Source organism: Mus pahari, unplaced genomic scaffold (genome assembly GCF_900095145.1).
Source record: "Mus pahari unplaced genomic scaffold, PAHARI_EIJ_v1.1 scaffold_10190_1, whole genome shotgun sequence".
Taxonomy (NCBI): Eukaryota; Metazoa; Chordata; class Mammalia; order Rodentia; family Muridae; genus Mus; species Mus pahari.
In genome coordinates this window covers 1-19,952 of record NW_018392684.1, presented here as the reverse complement: position 1 = coordinate 19,952, position 19,952 = coordinate 1, and the positions used below count along the sequence as shown (strand labels likewise).

Here is a 19,952-nt window from a genome sequence, read left to right as displayed (position 1 = left end):
CAGATTTTAATTCATTCTCCTGGCCCTCTCGGCCTCTCTCCTGTCTCTCTCCATACCCAATCCTGTCTCCCCATTCTCCTTCCCCTCCCCTCCTACCCAGTTCTTTCCCTCCAACTGCCTCCTATGACAATTTTATTTCCCCTTCTAAGTATGATTCAAGCATCCTTGCTTGGGCCTTCCCTCTCCTTTCACTTCTTTGGGTGTATGGGTGTATCAAAAGTATGTCTATTTTATGGCTAATATCCACTTATCAGTGACTACATACACTGAAAATGCCTTTGATATCCCAAGCAACACATTTTAATGGTGCAAAATCAGTCAAGGATGTTCACTGCCATAATAAGTAAACTGTCAGTTGGGTGATGGTGGCATATGCCTTTAATCCCTGAACTCAGGAGGCAGAGGTAGGTAGTGAGTTCCAGGCCAGCCTGACCTACAAATAGAGTTACTTATGTCATTCATGAGTTCATGTAGTTCAGTGCAGATCATCAGTAACAATTGAAGCCAGAGAATAAGAAGTCAGAAGATTAGTTTGCATTTCCAGAGTTAGTTTCAGGCGAAGCAGAGCCATTCAGAAAGAAGCTGAGAGAAGACAGATTGAGTTAATCAGCTTGGAAAGAACTTGGGGTCAGAATACCTGAGTTGAACCAGTCAGCCAGAGTTCAGAAAGAAATAGAAAGGGTAAGCTTCTTCAACAGTAAGCCTCCAAGACAGCAGTTACATCTGATGAATAAAAGTTACATTTACATAGAAAAAAACAAAAGGCTAGATACATGCTACATGAGTTCAATTTAACAATGAATCATAGTTAATTGCATATAAATGCAAATGTATATATGGTATATGTTGGTAGTGAATTGTAAATGTGCCCATGTATATGTACAGATATGTACTTATACACATTTCTAAGCATTAATATCTTACATTAATGAGTGGTATCAAGTTCTTTTGGGTCAACTGATTTCAGGTTAATGTTCTATAAAATGGTAGTAAGGAATAAAAATAACTTCATTTGAGCCAGGTTATCTCTCACACAAATACTTTTTCCTACAAAAAATATATAATTAACTTCTCATATTCCTCTGAAACAGTCACTGTGTTTGCAGCTATAACAAAGAGAATGGCAAATAGCTTCCTTTGAGAGATAACTTTAAAAACAGCTAATGACTATTGGAGTGGTTAAGAGCACTGCCTGTTCTTTCAGAGGTCCTGAATTCAATTACCAGCATGGTGGCTCACAACTGTGTATAATGAGATCTGATGCCTTCTTTTGGTATGCAAGCACACATGCAAATAGAGCATTTAAAAATTTAATCTTAAAGGCCAATGGCTGATATAAGGCTGAAAGACATAAAAATGTTAACCAGAATTTAATGATTTCTGAGTATACATTTGTGTATTTTTAGTGATTCAATGGTGCTAATGACTTCAGAGTCATAGAATCAAGTTACCATAGTTCTTATGGACATAGCAAAATGTGTGAAAATTAGAAAAAGTAACTGATGAGACTCCAAGAACTCTGGTCTTGTTTGTGAGAGAAGAATGATACATACGGCACACAATTTCCAGGGTGGAAGCACGCATTCATATTTGGTTAAGGCTAAGAGTCACAAACTGGAAAGACCATGCAAAGTGTTTATGTTTAGAGTAACGCTATCTCCCATCTCCTGGACAGGAGTCATGACAGTTAATTTGCCATTCTCCCTATGTTGGGCCCTTTCCATATGTTCTTTTGTAGCATCATTTTTCTCATTCTGTTCCAACTCTGCACTTGACTTAACAAGTGAGACTTGGTTAAAAAGTCTTCCTACCATTCTTCGTTTCTTTGTATGTATTATGGTGAAGAAACAAAACCATCTTGGAACATAATTTTAATTTATTACTACTTGTCTTATGAACAAAAAAGGACAATGGATTAGTTTGGGATACACACACACACACACACACGTATATATTTCTGAGAATATATATATATATATATATATATATATATATATATATATATATATATATTCTCAGATGCTGGAGCAGGAAATTCAAAATTTAAAGTTACCTTCGGCTGCATTATGAGTTTAGGTCTAGCCTGAACTACATGAGACTATACCAAAAAAGAAAAAAAAAACTTTGCAAACAGACCAGAATTATAATACTTTTATTTAAAACACACAGTACTTTAAAACTGTCAAATTTCTCAGTTTTAAAATAGTAATATATTAATAATTCCCCATCAGATAAGAACTATCAGTGCTGAAATCAGTAAATCAATCATTGCCCAGCTTAAGAAATTGTGGACTTATTTTGCAGTCACCCTAAAAATTGCTTCAAATAGAAGATAGGCGTTTCCTGTATCTTTAAGAGATAGAAGGTCAGAGATATCATGCTTTCTTTGTATGTATTATGTTGAAGAAACATCTTGGGACATTTTTTTAGCTTATTACTGTATGCCTAATGAATAAAGAAAGACGTAGATCAGTTTGTGCAGGTATATATATGGAATCCCAGAACTCTGGTAATAGAGTCAGAGAGACATGCCTGAAGTCAACTATACCCTCAAGGAAAGGGCTTTAAGGGGAAATCCATTTAGATGGGAATGAAGCATATCTGGAACTTGGGTGGCATAGAAGCAAATCCATTGGCAACTGGAGGAGTATCAAGTTCTTTCAGATCAACTGGAGATTTCAAGTTAAAGTTCTGTTAAATGGTGGTCAGGAATAAAAATAATTCCGTTCAAGCCAGACCCTCTCCAACACAAATCCGTTTTCCTGCAAATAAAAAAACACAGAATGAAATTAATTCATGGTGCTTAGTGGGATAAGGACTGTGCTTGCAACTGTAATAAAGGAGAAACTATGTCATTCTTTGATATGGATGGATAGATGGCCATTTGGGTGGATAATTGTAAAAATGTTTGAAATACCTTTCTTCATGACTAATACTAGGAAATACAGTATTACACTAGGTGTATAAAAAGCTTTAGAAGATGAAATACCAGGACTGAACATTGGACTTCCCATCCATACAATGAAAATAAAGAAACACTTATTTAACTGCTCATGCAGATGGGTAGCTGTGGTAAACCCTGGTATTTAATGGAGCACAAAAGGAGTGATGGTGTACTCCAGAGAATATGAAGAATACAGAAGAATATGCAGAATACTACTACTTTGGAACCAATTATCAGGATAATGTGGAAGACTACCATCAAGTGGAGGGGGGAGAGGGTATATTTAATTAAATATATAGTCCACAGTTGGCAATGCTGTTTTATTATGTTGTTGAAACTTTAGTAGGTGGAAGCTTAGGATGGAAACTCATTCACTGAATATGTGTCTTGAAGATTTATAGACTCTCTAGCTTCCAGCCTGCCATATGTTTCATGTTCAGCCAAGACGTGAGGTGAATCTTTCCATCCACCCCAGAGCTACATATTGGCTGCTCCCCAAGCTTCTCACCAAGTAACAAGGGCTGATTTTAGCCCTTCTGCAGTTCCACCTGAAGGCAGTGTGCAGTTACTAGGGAACCATCATTTTCTTGCCCAAACTGGGGTTTCTGTGTCATGTCTCTTCCTCCATTATAGACTATCTTCCCTCAAACCTTAAGCAAAAATTAACCCTTAAGGTACTTCTTAACCAGCATTTGTGACTGGCTACCTTCCTCACAGACAGCAACATGTCCTACTATCTAGGAAAACTTCCATAGTAGCTTAATGATATATCTAGACACACAAAGCAACCACTCTATGGTTTAGGTTGGTGAGTTTGGAAAGGATAAGTCAACATTCTGAAGTCCCACTAATGTGGATCTGCAGATACATTTTATCTCAGAGAAACTGAATAAGCATTGGGAATAATGAGTAGATCAATTCTAATCTACTATCCCAAAAGAAAATGAATGCAATTTGTAAAGTTTCAAGGGATACATGCAAATTACTCTATTACCTGGAAAATTTTTTTTGAAATTCAAATATAATTACATCATTTACTCCTTCCCTTTACTTTCTGTAAAGTTTTCCATACACTGCTCCCTCTCAAATTCATGGTCTCTTTCTCTGTGTTATTGTTACATATAAATTATATATATATATATATATATATATATATATATATATATATATATATAATTGTATGTATATATACATATAATTAAGTGTATATATAACATATGTGTACATAGATATAAAAATCCACCATGCTAAGTCCATTAATGTTACTTGTATGCTTGTAAATTATGATTTAAAAGTTAACCACTTAGTATTGTAGAAACAATTAAGAGGTTCATCAATGGGAAGAAAGACTTTTTTCCCACTCTTAGCATTCTTTAGTTGCCTGTAGTTCTTTGTTTAGGAATGGAGCCCCATGAGACTTCCCTGTTTTGTGTTAACTATTGGTGTTGTGCATGCTCAGGTCCTGTTTAGGCAGCAGTATATAATGGATCAAATTTCCCTGTCACCTCTTGTAGACACAATTTCATAAGAGAAGGAGGCAACAAATATTCCTACCTAGCTGTGATATTAATGATCCACATAATGTCAAGCATGTCAAAATATCATTAAGGTTTCAATAATGACACACATGCATCTTGTTGGTAAACAGTGGTTTTCTGATTGGGCTTACAGACCCCTCAACTGCTACTGGAAACCTACTCAACTTTTCTGAGATAGTGAGGTCATGGTTCTAGTTATCATTATTTGCAGACAAGTGTTTGTCTAACATTCATCAAAGAAACTTGTATTTGAAAAAAAGAGAAACCCTTATAATAAAACATAACTGATAAAAATGCAAAGATCAATTGAACATTGGGTGCATAGCTCCAGCAGATACATCTCTAACACTACTCCTGAATCTAAGGCTCAGGGGGCATTGTAGAAGAGGGGGTGGAAATATTGTAAGATTCAAAAATCCAGGAAATAATTTTGATTACCTGTTGAGAAAGGAAAAAAGTAGTCACTTTTCTTAAACTTGCCACTCTCATCCAGAAAGTGACTAGGATCAAACCTCTCTGGGTTGGGTAATTCTTTATCATAATAGAGCACAGAAGTCAGTGATGCTATGACAGTGGTATCCTGGAAATAAGAATAATAAACAAGTCAAGTTCTATAAAGTTTATAAAAGTAAGAGAAACTGTGGGCATGACATAGTCAAAGCTTATGAGGAAATAATGTCCAAACAAGAGCAGAGACACATCTAGACAGACAGGTCCTGTAACACATGGGGATGAGTTGGCAGTAGTCCACTGGCAGTAATCTCGATACAGTGTCCTCCAAATTAGTAATTTGATATTCTGTAATCAACAAGCTTAACACTGTTATGCATCACGACCAGCTTCTCTACTTCGCCCCTGTTATTATTGCATCATACATATTTAAAATTTAGCTTCAAATATAAGGTTTTACATGAAGAATCAGAATTATCTACTCATAGTAATGTTGCATGAATAATGCCTGATAAAATTAACAATGTCTTGTGGAATAACATGGCCAAAGCCAAATTATTGAGAGTTTTCCCTGTCATACAGTTTATTTGCCTTAATTTTAAAATATTCATGATGTATTTTTAGAGTTAGAACAGCTGGGAAAAAACCTAAAGAGATAACAGACTTAGAAATTTCTGGATTTTCTAAGAATTTCAGTCAGGGTCATCACTTTACTTGGAGAGAGCTGAAATACACCTTAAGATAAGAAGTAACCATATCCATTAACTGCATAGTTAACATGCTCAAGCCCACCTTACAATACATGAGTCCTGTAGGATCTCCTTTGTTCATTTTTCTGCCACAGTTATAACTGGGAGCAAACTGTTCGGGGACAATGCACACAAACCAAACCTGAAACAGAGGACATAATTATATGAATTAGAATATTTAATGTGTCAATATATGAATTAAGATAAATGTAACTATGTACTTCTTAGCATTCTTGTAAATTCCTAGAAAGGTCTTTTCAAAGACTGACAATATGAAATTTTATTTTTTATTTTTTTAATTAGATATTTTCTATATTTACATATAAAATGTTATCCATTTTCCTAGTTTCCTCTCTGAAAATCTCCTATCCCCTCCTCTCTTCCCCTGCTCCCCAGTCCACCCACTCCTGTTACCTGGCCCTGGCATTCCCCTATACTGGGGAAGAGAATCTTCACAAGACCAAGGACCCCTTTAATTCCTGATCGTTCCAAGACTTTTATCATGTAGGGGTGTTGGCCTTTGTTAAATGCTTTCTCAGCATCAAATGAGAGGATCATGTGGTTTTTGTCTTTGAGTTTGTTTATACAGTGGATTACATTGATGGATTTTCATATATTAAACTATTCCTGCATCCCTGGGATGAAGCCTACTTGATCATGATGGATGATCATTTTGATGTATTCTTGGATTCAGTTTGCAACAATTTTATTGAGTATTTTTAATAGATATTCATAAGGGAAAATGGTCTAAAGTTCTCTTTCTTTGTTGGGTCCTTAGGTGGTTTAAGTATCAGAGTAATTTTGGCTTCCTAGGACGAATTTGGTAGAGTACCTTTTGTTTCTATTTTGTGGAATAGTTTGAGAAGTACTGGAATTATGTCTTCTTTGAAGGTCTGATAGAGCTCTGCACAAAACTCATCTGGTCAGGGGAATTTTTGCGTTGGGAGACTATTAATGACTTTTTATTTCTATAGGGGATATGGGATCGTTTAGATCATTAATCTCATCCTGATTTAATTTTGGTACCTGGTATCTGTCTATAAATTCGTCCATTTCATCCAGGGTTTCCAGTTTTGTTGAGTATAGTCTTTTGTAGTAGGATCTGGTGATTTTTTGGAGTTCCTCAGATTCTGTTGTTATACCTATATTTTCATTTCTGATTTATTAATTAGGATACTGTCTAGTTAGTATGGCTATGGCTTTATCTATCTTGTTGATTTTCTCAAAGAACTAGCTCCTAGTTTGGTTGATTCTTTGTATATAGTTCTTTTTGTTTTCACATGGTTGATTTCAACCCTGAGTGTGATTATTTCCAGCTGTATAGTCCTCTTGGGTGAATTTGCTTCCTTTTGTTCCAGAGCTTTTAGGTATGGTGTCACGCTGCTAACATATGCTCTCTCTAGTTTGTTTTGGAGGCACTGAGAGCTATGAGTTTGCCTCTTAGAACTGCTTTCATTGAGTTTCATAAGTTTGGATACGTTGTGACTTCATTTTCATTAAGCTCTAAAAAGTCTTTAATTTCTTTCTTTATTTCTTCGTTGACCAAGTTATCATTGAGTAGAGTGATTTTCACCTTCCACATGTATGTGGGTTTTTCTATTATTTATGTTGTTATTGAAGATCATCCTTAATCTTTGGTGATCTGATACGATACATGGGATAATTTCTGTATTTTTGTATCTGTTGAGGTCTGTTTTGTGACCAATTATATGGTCAATTTTGGAGAAGGTACCATGAGGTGCTGAGAAGAAGGTATATTCTTTTGTTTTATGATGAAATGTTCTATAGATATCTANTAAATCCATTTGTTTCATAACTTCTTTTAGTTTCACTGTGTCTCTAGTTTCTGTTTCCAAGATCTCTCCATTGATGACAGTGGGTTGTTGAAGTCTCCCATTATAATTGCGTGATGTGCAATGTGTGGGTTTTAGCAAATTTTCTTTTTTTGAATGTGCATGCCCTTGCATTGGGAGCATAGATGTTCAGAATTTATCTTGGTAAGTATTACCTTTGATGAGTAACAAGTGACCCTCCTTACGTTTTTTTTTTGTTTTTTTTTTTGTTTTTTTGTTTTTTTTTGGATAACTTTAGGTTCAAAGATGATTTAATTTGATAAGAATGGCTACTCCACCTAGGCAAATGGATGGATCTGGAGGGTAACATCCTGAGTGAGGTAACCCAATCACAAAAGATCTCACATGATATGCACTCACTGATAAGCAGATATTAGCCCAGAAACATAGGATACCCAAGATACAATATGCAAAACACATGAAACTCAAGAAGAAGGAAGACCAAAGTGTAGATATTTCATCTCTCCTTAGAATAGGGAACAAAAACCCATGGAAGGAGTTTCAGAGACAATGTTTGGAGCAGAGACCAAAGGGTGGACCTTTCAGAGACTGCCCCACCCGGGGATCCATCCCATTATCAGCCACCAAATGCAGACACTATTGCATATGACAGCAAGATTTTGGTGAAAGGACCCTGATATTGCTGTCTCTTGTGAGGCTATGCCAGTGCCTGGCAAACACAGAGGTTGACGCTCACAGTCACCTATTGGATGGAACACAGGGCCCCCGATGGAGGAGCTTGAGAAAGTACCCAAGGAGCTGAAGGGGTCTGCAACCCTATAGGTGGAACAACAATATGAACTAACCAATATCCCTAGAGCTCGTGTCTCTAGCTGCAAACGCAGCAGAAGATGGCCTAGTCATTGGGAAGAGAGGCCCCTTGGTCTTGCAAGCTTTATATGCCCCAGTACAGGGGAGCACCAAGGCTAAGAAGTGGGAGTGGGTGGGTAGGGGAACAGCGTGGGGGAAGGTATAGGGGACTTTCAGGATAGCATTTGAAATGTAAATGAAGAAAATAGTTAATAAAAAATTGGAAAAAAGAAAAAAGAATGGCTACTCCGTCTTCTTTGTTGGGACCATTTGCTTGGAATTTTTTTCCAGCCTTTAATTTAAGGTATTGTCTGTCTTTTTCCCTGAGGTTATTTTCCTGTATCCAGCAAAATGCTGAATCCCATTTATATTGCCAGTCTGTTAGTCTATGTCTTTTTAATGGGGAATTGAGTCCATTGATATTAAGGAAAAGTCGTTGTTGCTTCCTGTTTGTTTTTTTTTTTTTTTTTTTTTCATTGTTAAAGTTGGGATTCTGTTCTCTGGCTATCTTCTTTTAGGTTTGCTGAAGGATTACTTTCTTGCTTTTTCCAAGGCATCATTTCCCTCTTTCTGTTGGAGTGTTCCCTGTACTATCATTTGAAGGGCTGGATTTGTGGAAAGATATTATTTGTGTTTGGTTTTGTCATGTAATACTTTGGTTTCTCCATCTATGGTAATTGAGAGTTTTGCTGGGTATAGTAGCCTGGGCTGGGATATCTATTTTCCTAAGTTCTGTATAACAGCTGTCCAGGATCTTCTGGCTTTCACAGTCTCTGGGGAGAACTCAGGTGTAATTCTGATAGGTCTGCCTTTATATGTTACTTGATCTTTCCCCTTACTGCTTTTAATATTCTTTCTTAGTTTTGTTTATTTGGTGTTTTGATTATTATGTGAAGGGAGTAATTCCTTTTCTGGTTCAGTCTATTTGTAGTCCTGTAGGCTTCTTATATGTTTACAGGCATCTCTTTCTTTAGGTTGGGGAAGTTTTCTTCTATAATTTTGTTGATGATATTTACTGGTCCTCTAATTTTGAAGATTTCCTTCTCATCTATACATCTCATTCTTAGGTTTGGTCTTCTCATTGTATCCTGGATTTCCTGGATATTTGGGGTTAGTATCTTTTTGCATTTTATATTTTCTTTGATTGTTGTGTCAAGGTTTTCTATGCTATCTTGTGCACCTGAGATTCTCTCTTCCATCTCTTGTATTCTATTGGTGATGCTCACATCTATGGTTCATGCTATCTTTCCTAAAATTTACATATCCAGAGTTGTCACCCTTTGTGATTTCTTTGTTTCTACTTCCATTTTTAGATCCTGGATGGTTTTGTTCAATTCTTTCACCTGTTTAGTAGTATTTTCCTGTAATTCTTTAAGGGATTTTTGTTTCCTCTTTAAGGACTTCTACCTGTTTACCAGTTTTCTCCTGTATTTCTTTAAGGGAGTTATTTATGTCCTTCTTACTGTCCTTCATCATCATTATGAGAAGTGTCTTTCGATCCATATCTTACTTTTCTTGTGTGATGGTTTATTCAGGATTGCTATAGTGGAGAGGTAGGTTCTGATGATGCCAAGTATCCTTGGTTTCTATGGCTTCTGTTCTTTTTTTTTTTTTTTTTTTGGTTTTTCGAGACAGGGTTTCTCTGTGTAGCCCTGGCTGTCCTGGAACTCACTCTGTAGACCAGGCTGGCCTTGAACTCAGAAATCCGCCTGCCTCTGCCTCCCAAATGCTGGGATTAAAGGCGTGCGCCACCACGGCCCGGCTATGGCTTCTGTTCTTATGCTTCCCTCCTGCCATCTGATTATCTCAAGTGCTCTTTGCCCTCAAAATACCTGATTGATGCCTATTCTTCCTGTAATCCTTGTTGAGTCAGAACTCCTCAGAGTTCAGCTTTCTCTGTGATCCTTTGATTCTGTGATCCTATGATCCTGACATTGTGGGTTTGTCAGAGTTCTTGGCAGTCAAGCTTCTTCTGAGACCCTGAAATCCAGGTGTGACCAAGCTCCTGGTATTCTGGAATCCTAAAATGCTGAGCATGTTAGAGTAACTGGAATTGGTACCTTCTCTGGGGATTCTGAAGCTGTCTTCTGAGTTGAAAACCAATGTAGACCAATGTTGACTGGAAGGAACCTGAGCAGGTGGTCAGGTAGGGCTACTATGTCTCTGCTCCTGCTGGCCCCAGGCACTCCCAGTTGTTTTGGAAGAGATTCTTCTGGGGCCTGTAGGACTGTCCATGAGTTTGTGCCCAAGGTGGCCAGGACCTGGTGCCGACCAGAAGGAACCTCCACACTATCAATGGTCTTGATTTTAAACAGTTTCTTGGGCTAGAACTTAATATCCATCAGTTCATTAAACTGTAGCACTGGTCTCATCAACCGTCTCTTTTTTAAAACGACCAACTTTACCATGCAGCTCCATGAAGTTTCCTAATGCAAACTTGCATTTCTTCAGCATTTATTACTTTTATACCAAATGCATCACAAAGAGAATAAATGATCTGTCAACCCTTTTCTATGTGTTTCCCAGTGCTGAATCAGTTTAATAAACACTTCTTTATGTCATTTGTGGGAATTTCATGGGTCCATCATTTTTTCTTCCAGAAATGGCAGAGCTGCTGTTGCTGCACATAGGTTGTCTTGTGTTTCTGGTTGTTGTGCTTTGTAGTTAAACCAACACAAAAAAGATGGAGCAGATACCAATCAATTGTATTAACAGGAACATGAGCTTCAATCATTGTCTGCCAATTTTTTCATCATGGAACACAGTTTTTCCTGTGTAAGATCCATACTATGGATGTTAGTCAGAGTGTACTATGGATGTCAGTCAGATAAATTTTGCCCTGAATATCCTCAGGAATTAACTTGACTTTTGTAAATGCAACTTCATCATTCTGTAGATTAGCAAGGCTCATTTCAAATGCATGACCTTCAGAGATATCACATGCAATTTTGATTTGTTGAGTCCTTCTGAGTAGGGTTTTCCCAATGCTTCTAATATACATAGCCAGAGCTTTCACATCATACTAGTCATTTTTAGAAAGTGGTTCAACTACTTTCTTCTTGGCTCCCTTCATGCTGCCTTTTGCAAGAGGCTTGTTCATGCTCACCACTGTAGCGCTGTTCAGAGAACCAAAACAAAACAAAAAACTAAAACAAAACAAAAGGAACTTGTATTAATTTTTATACCCTCCCGTTTTGCTAAAAAAGTGTTTATCAGCTATAGGAGATTCCTGATGCAACTTTTATACATATGTATACAATCATATCATCTGCAAATAGAGATATTTTGACTTTTCCCCTTTATATTTGTATCTCCTAGATCTCCGTCAGTTGCCTATTACTCTACCTAACACTTCAAGTACTATATTAAATAAATATTGAGAGAATGGATAAACTTGTCGATCCTAATTATAGTGGATATACTTTGGGTTTCAGCATATTTAGGTTAATGTTTGCCATGAGATGGTTGTAAATTACCTCTATAATTTTTAATTATATCTCTTAGGCAGTCATAGTCTCTTTATATCTTTTTTGAGGTGTGTTGGATTTTGTCAAAGACTTTCTCTTAATCTAATGCAGTGGTTCTCAACCTGCAGGTTGCAAGCTCATTGTGGCTAGAATAAAGCACATATAGGTATCTTACATGGCAGATATTTATATCATGATTTATAGAAGTAGTAAAGTTGTAGTTATGAAGTAACAACTGTGGACCAACAACTGCCCTAACACTGGGCATGGCCTTTAGGGTAGGGGAAGACAGGGAGTTTGACTGCACTTATCCCACAATGCCACCAACAGGGGCTGTTCTGGTCTGAGACACTACTTCAGGGTGGGAAAGCACAGTCTGAGATGTGGGAAAGCTATAACTGGTGTGGGGGATCCCAGACCCGTGAAGAGACTGGGCCTGTGTGGTTCTCAGACTCTTGGACATTCAGCTACTTTGGGGAGTCAAGGAAGAGCCAAGAACAGACTCAGTGTCTCATGAGCTGGGGGAGAGCATCTAACCCAAGGGTGAGTGTAGGGAAGGGACACTCCAGCTTGTCCCAGCAGTAATTGTCCTTAACTTTGTAGAGGCAGGCTGGAAGTGCCTATGATGGGAGACTTGCACTGTGGGTCTATAGAAAAAGGATTTCACCAGGTTCCCCATGGTGGGTCTTAATGAAAGTGACAGTCTGCTGTGGACAACCTCAGTCAGGTATGAGGGTGCCTAGGAGGAGGGTTCTTGATCCTAGGTGGGTAAGGATTCTGCATTGACAAACAGAAACAAACACAGAGGCAACTGAATCTGAGTGTATTTTGCAGCTCTCAAACAAGAGTTTTCATGCATCAAGAAACAAGTATTACAACTCTAAAAAGATGTGTTCAGTGAAGCAGTCAAATAGAATGGATATTGTAATAATCACTTGGCACACTAAAATACAAAATCATCCAAATATTCCAAGTTCTAAAAAAAGTGTGTTTAACAAAGCAGTCAGGTAGAACGGATATTATTACATTCATCTGGCACCATAAAATACCAAAATCATCTAAGGCCAGTGGCAAATTTCCGAGAACAAGTTCATAAATTTTTGATGATCAGTTACTTTTTAACATCTAGTACCTGATTTTCTGTAAAGCTTCAAAGCATAACTTTAAACTGCTTTAATTCTATTTATTTAAGGCTTTCATAAACAATATACCAAAGTCTACTTCTTATGACATATGTCCAGCCATATAAAATTTTATTGTTGGGAAAGTTGTTGTTTTACAATACTATGTTATACATGATTTATCAAGTGAAGTATGGTTTTCCTGGAGATAAGGTCATGGCTAGTGACTCTATCTCAAGGGATGGTTTCTTATTCATTATTCTTGCTTCAGATCATATCCTAGGCTATCAGGAAAATCTCATAAATATGAAAAGGAATAAAAATGATAAAACAGATACATTGGCAGTAATTTGGCTCTGGCCAAGATTTCCAAAGCCAGTTCTAGGAAGCCTCCTTCTTCTGAAGTTTTCACCTCAGTCTGAAACTTGTCCTACAGATCCTACTGGGGTTGGTGTGGCAACAGTCCATGTTTAACCAATCACTTATCACTGTTCATGATGGAAAATAGATGCATAACCCCTTTCTCAGTGTCTGATCAGAGATTAAATACCTTTTGCAGGGAAGATTGTCTGGAAGAGGAAGCATATTGCCTAAGCCCCTGGGGCCACTAGATACCTCATTAGCATGAAGAACTCTGTTTTGAGCCTATGTGGCCATAGGACACATTTCTTTTATGTGAGGAGCATTGCATATGTTCCAGTCCAGGAGTCTGACAGTGAAGAGGGAGGTACCTAACTCTTAGATATGTGCCCACATAGTCTCTAGGTCTCAACCTGCTTTGCCTTACCAAGCTTCCTGGCATGATTTTACCATCCAACAAGCAGCCAGAATAATTTTATGGTTATGGGTCAATTCAACATGAGGAATTATATTAAAAAGGCACAACACTAGAAGGGTTGAGAACCACTGATATAATGTGATAATCATGTGATTTTTGTATTTCTGTCCATTTATATGATAGATTTTATCAATCAATCTATGGATATTAAGCTTTTCCTGTATCTTGAAATGAAGAATAAGGATATTACTGGGGATTTCCTTAGATGAATTTTCCTCATGGAACTTCCTCATATCTTTACCTACTGGCTTCCAATCCTCCAGTGTCAAGCTTCCCTCCTCTGGGAACCAAGGATTGATTTTTTGCATCAAATCACAAAATTCTTGTAAGGATTTATTGGAGACCTTTAGGCCTCTGCCAGACAACATGTGCATAAAGACTGACAGAAACAATCTTTTTCCTTTCGATTCTGACTGCCCCAGGATAAAATTACTTTCTTGTGCTTAACTGATCTATCTTATCAGCCTGTCTGCAGAACAAAAACGAGATCCTATCCTTGCCTGAGAAAATAAAGAATAGAAAGAAAAAAGAAGGAAAAAGAAATATAGACTAACCTGCCCTGATGGTCCTGTTCTAAGGAGCCAACTGCTGCAGACTACCCCCTTTTTGGGTTTCCTATCTGCACAGAATGGGTCTCACTTTCAGATGGGCAAAGGAGTCAGCGAATGACAAACAGATACAACACAAGAGAGTGTATAGAATCTGAGTGTAATTTTTTAAATTGAGCATCAAACTTTTTATACAGAAGAAAAAACAAGAAAAGCTAGGCATGACACATAGGCTGAGTTACAGTGACACAAAACAAAAGGAAAGTATACATCAAAAGATGGCAGGGACCAGGCCACTGCTGCTTACCACTAAGAAGGGAGCCAGGTGTAAAGCTAGTCTATTGTTAAACCCACCACCAGGGTTCTTAGTAAATGCCTGATTATGCTGTTTCTTTGGGCCTAGTGAAAAAAAAAAAGAAACTGTTTCAGGGAGATTCCTTAATTCTTTTATGTTAAACTCACCTATTTCCTAGGCCATTTCCCTAACTGTTTTATTAGTCTAGGGGTGGGACCAGGCAGCTTGAGGAGGAAGCCAGGTGCAAGGCTAGTCAAAATTTACATCCCACTACCAGGGGTTCTCCAGTAAATCCTCAATTATGCTGATTCCTTTGGGCCCAGCAGAAAAGCCTGTTTTGGGGTGTTCTGCTAACACAATACCACAATCCCCCTATTTCCTAGGTCTTGGTAAATACTAGAATATGAACATAACTTCCACAGGTATTTCACTCTAAACTTTGCCCTGGGCTTGGCTCTGCTAGAGGCATTACTAACATGTGGATAGGATTTGTGTAATAGTTGATTGGAAATGCCAGGACTCTAGGAGGCTGAGTCTCCTTGACACTCTTTTTCCTCAGGACTCCTCCAGGTTTTTAGGCCTGATGTGAGTCACCACTAGAGTGGCAGCGGCATTTCCCCCTTATTAATTTTAGTTTTGTAGCCGAAGTTCCAGAATGTAGCCAATTCATCAATGTTCCAAGTGTCCAAATGACTTTTGCTAATATCTGAAATTTTTGCCTTTAACTGAACCAAGTCATGAGAGATATCAGTATCTCTCCAAACTTCCTGCAAATGAGCTTTAGTCTTTTCCCAATCAATAGTTGTATTATAAGGTAATGGCTTGACACAAACATATTGGAAAGAAGCTATACATTTAGTAGCTAGCTATATAAACTGAGTTCCTTCCTTAAACCTTGGGCCTAGATCAGAATAATTTGTCCTGGCACCATTTTCTCTTGCTGTCTATTCCCTCTCAGGACAGCCCTACCCTTTAGGACTAACCTAGATCGGAGTGAGTGCTACTGCAGGCAGAAACACTCACATGACCAAGTAGGTTTCATTCCAGGGATGCAGGGATGGTTTAATATACAGAAATCCATCAATGTAATCTACTATATAAACAAACTCAAAGACAAAAACCACATGATCATCTTGTTAGATGCTGAGAAATCATTTGACAAAATCCAACACCCATTCATGATAAAAGTCTTGGAAAGATCAGGAATTCAAGGCCCATACCTAAACATAATAAAATCAATCTATAGAAAACCAGTAGCCAACATTAAAGTAAATGGAGAGAAGCTGGAAGCAATCCAGCTACAGAGATTGTATGCTAGAGACTGTAGCAATCCATGCTAGAGTTTGTATCAGGTCCTCATGTTTGGATGAAAGCACTTAAATGAATAATATATCTCCCTAGCATTTCCTCTTGTAATCTCTATGCTTCTTGTGATGTGGACCAGACTGATATGTTAGGATATTATTTTCTTACCTTAAATTGTAAGTATGTCCAAGAACAGGAATTCAAATCACATAAAATTTTTATTGAAAACATTCAAAAGAAAACACGACTAGGAATTATCTTATAATAACTATTATTTACCAGTGAAGTTTTATTCTAACTCAGGAATGGAGAAACATAAGCACAAGGTCTCAGACAAAAAAGAGAACATACAAGTGCATTTGTGCTATAACTCCAGAAATGGCATGTGTTTGCTAGGCCTTCAGAAAAGGGAGTTCTGTGAGCCAGGATGGAAGATGCCTTATCCCTGACAAGTATGGAGGTGAATAAGGACCTGGAGGGGATTGCAGAAGGCAACACAGGAGGGGTCAGAATGTATAATCTCTTTAGAGAGGAATGAAGCAGAGCTGGTAATGGGGCGGTAGAGTAACTAATCCATTCATAAATGGGATCATATTAATGTCTTTTGGGTGAACCAGAGATTTCAGTTTAAAGTTCTGTAAAATGGTGGTCAGGAGTAGAAACAGCTCCATGCGGGCCAGGCCCTCTCCAGCACAAGCCCGTTTTCCTAGAAAAAAAAAAAGTGAAAGAAGATTACTATCTCTTATTCATAAATGTATCAAGCACTGTANTTGTAACTGACACAAGAGATTATGAATGAATGGTGTCATGGATAGGTGGCTAGATGGAAGGGTGGCTGAAAGGACAACCAAACAACCAGACGGAGATGGAACTTTTTTAAAAAAAAAACTAACATAAAATTTTATGTAATAAATTGTTCAAAAGATGCTTTTTAGCCAGCTGTTCGTTCACACCTGTAATCAAACTTCATGGGAGACTGAGAAAGAAAGATTCTGTGTTTGCTATCAAAATCACAAAACAAAGAAAGAAACTACATATCCAATTGCAATATAAAAACTTGAAGTTTACACTCAAAATCCATTACTCTCATCTTTAATAGGGTGAAGCCAAGTTCCCAATGATCACTACAGGATGCCCTGCCAGAAATACAATATCTTCATCATCTCATGATGCTCTTGAATTTTCTGGCATTTGTACTACATAGAAATATNCTGATCCAATGGTTCCTTACTGATCCATAGTTTATTCTTATAATTCTCTATTATCCATATCCAGAGGCAGCTAGGAAGTCATTTATTACAATGGTGCTCCACTTTGGGATTTTAAAATATAAGGTTTGAGAAGGAATTTGATAACATCTTCTCAGTAACCCAGAGATGTCGGAAAATTTCTCATTGCACTCTCTAGCAGAAGTTTAACAAGTCGTGATCATACATGTGATTACCAAGTGTACTTGAGGCACTCTGCTGATGTTCTATATTATTTGAGAACTGTAATTTCCTAACTGAGCACAGAGGTAAGTGCCACAGCAAAAGAACCATGCATTTAAATTCTGATGCCTTCATTTCCAAAGTGAAAATGAGATTTGCTTTCTAGGATAGACACTGAGACATGGATAAGCATGCTGCTGATTGTAAAAATTGCAAGTCTACCAGCAATTGGGAGCCACTGGGTAACTCTCCACAGACCTTCATGTCACTGGAGCCCTGGGAATTAGTTTCTAATACCTGCTGAGAAAGGCATGAAGTAGTCACTTTTCTTAAAGTTTCCATTGGCATCTAGAAAGTGGCCAGGGTCAAACATCTCTGGGTTGGGGAACTCCTTGCTGTCATGCAGCACTGATGTCAATGATGTTAGTACTTGTGTTCCCTGTAATAATACATAGAGAATAATATAAGTGATGTTATTACTGTTGTTCCCTGGAATAATACAAGTTTTTTTTAAAAAAACAAAAAACAAAAAACAAAAAATAGAGTTAAGTATGCCAGGAAAACAACTTAATTAACCTTCCACTCTATAGAAAGAGTTAACTGCAAAGAACAGCAGAGAAATTTAAATGCAAAACTGTGGAGGGGGGGGGGTTGGGATGGAGTCTGAGGCCAGTCATATTGATGTGACCAAAGTGTCTTCCAGTGATATTTCACATGAGTAGTTGAATTAAAATTTCTGTCACTCCTCTCTCTTTCCTACAGATTTTACTCATCATTTTCTTTGCACTGGCTGTTCTAGATAATCACATCTGAATACACACAACTCAGATTAATCAAACTCCAAATGGAATAATACATGAAGAATTTTAAATGTAATAAAATGTTCATTAAACACATTAAGGAGGTTTTATAAAGACCAATATCACTTTTTTCTCTTGTACAGAATCTGTCTATTGCTCCATCTATCTCTGTATTTATATGATAAGTATGTAAATAAGGCAAAATGTGCCAGAGTAGAGGTGTGATGTCATAAATGTAATTTATATGTCTATATGAGTGCAGAAAAGTAGAATGAGGACTATTTGGTAAAAGCAAAGGAAGAAATAGAAAGGGAAATAGAAAGAGAAAATAACATGAAACAAAACAGACAAAGTGTAAGTTGTAACACTCATGACCTGGTGGGATCTAAATCATAAAACTGAAGATATACAGTAATTTTTAGGAGCTGGTAAGGGCAAGTTCTCTTCAACTAAAACACAAACTGACCTCATGATATTAAACCTTTCTAGGAATGTTCTTTTCAAAATTTTTGCAAGCCTGTTACATGTATTAGAATGCAGCTTAACTAACTATGTTTCAAATTTAAAAATAAAGACTAGTATTATCATATATTTATTATGTGAAAATAAATTCTAGTCTCAACACAATGGAATATATTTCATGTATAATCATTTGTTTACATACTGCATGTGACAACTCCTCTGCTACTCATCACAGAGTTTCTAAAATGGAAGGACAATCCTCATGGCCTAGGATGCCTGAAATCTACCAGGCTAAATATGTCAAAGATAACTCTTTCCTTTTTATCCTGTTATTTCTACTAAGAACTCTATTTTAATCATATCATGAGCCAGCAGCAATATTAGGGGTTATAAGTTTACGTGATGCCATGTTAGCCTCACACTAAGCTGTGAACACAAGGAAATCATGAGGAGATATGTCATTACTATCTTGTCCTTTATTCAATTTTCCATTTAATTGGGTCTAAAGCCATAATCATGTAACATTAGCTATAGACCTCATCTGTAAGAAGCAAAAGAATTATCTCAAGAATATCATTCAGCTAACAAGAGAAACAAGTATACTAACACTATAGCAAGCCCGTCATTATAGGGCAAGTCTCATGCCACATACCATCATCCCCACATGATGTTAATAACTGGAACTCTATCAGAATCTTTTTGCACCAACTCCTGTAAAATATGAGACTGCCCAGGAGATAGCAAAAACCTTTTCTGTGTGAAGTTATCACTATAAAAGNTTGGCATTTTCATCTGTACTACCACATACTCAATCAGAAGTTTTACAGTGTCTTTAAAGTATGGCTAAGTGCCCACAAAAATTAAATATATGAAAAGAGGACCATAGGGAATTTATTCATCTTAGTTTCAAGCAGAAAGCTCAGTTTTAATATCAAAATTCTAATAAGTTTGAGGGATAAAAAGTATGGACAGGAATTTCTTAACATAGGAGCCATAGGGAATATGTGGCAGAAAATATTCAGTATAAATATGTGCTTCAAACATACACAGTCAGTAATAAAAGATAAAATAATATATAAGGCTATTAAAATGTGTGCTGAGAATGACTTTGAAAATAATCTACAGATTCTAATGAATAAAATGTATCAGCTCAAAGTAAATATCTGTATATCTTGGTCATGCTCATATAAAATGGGTTCTGGGATTGTCTCTTATTCCCTTAAAATTCCTAAAAATGTTCAACTGATAAACATGACTGTGTATTCCTAAAACATTAAATTTGATCGGGAAATGTTAAAATTATGATCCTTCATCCAAATGAGAAGTGAAACAAGCCATGCCT

The 19,952-nt window shown here is 37.1% G+C and overlaps 1 protein-coding gene, 1 long non-coding RNA gene and 1 pseudogene across 2 annotated transcripts; all 3 read right to left on the bottom strand.

Annotated features, from left to right (window-relative positions):
* Nucleotides 1-2,137: 2,137 nt before the first annotated feature.
* On the bottom strand, nt 2,138-5,812 carry LOC110315131. The gene is made up of 3 exons (XR_002380199.2): nt 5,725-5,812; nt 4,921-5,062; nt 2,138-2,762 (listed from the first exon to the last, which is right to left on the bottom strand). It is a non-coding gene; the product is annotated as an uncharacterized LOC110315131 (long non-coding RNA).
* A 4,881-nt stretch (nt 5,813-10,693) lies between these two features.
* LOC110315133 lies at nt 10,694-13,517 on the bottom strand (annotated as a pseudogene).
* Nucleotides 13,518-16,119: 2,602 nt separating this feature from the next.
* LOC110315132 (cytochrome P450 2C38-like) lies at nt 16,120-17,914 on the bottom strand (the record flags this gene model as incomplete). The annotated part of the gene is made up of 2 exons (XM_021189265.2): nt 16,120-16,624; nt 17,646-17,914. Coding segments are annotated over 2 exons (451 nt in total), but the record flags the coding sequence as incomplete, so codon positions are not given.
* Nucleotides 17,915-19,952: the final 2,038 nt, after the last annotated feature.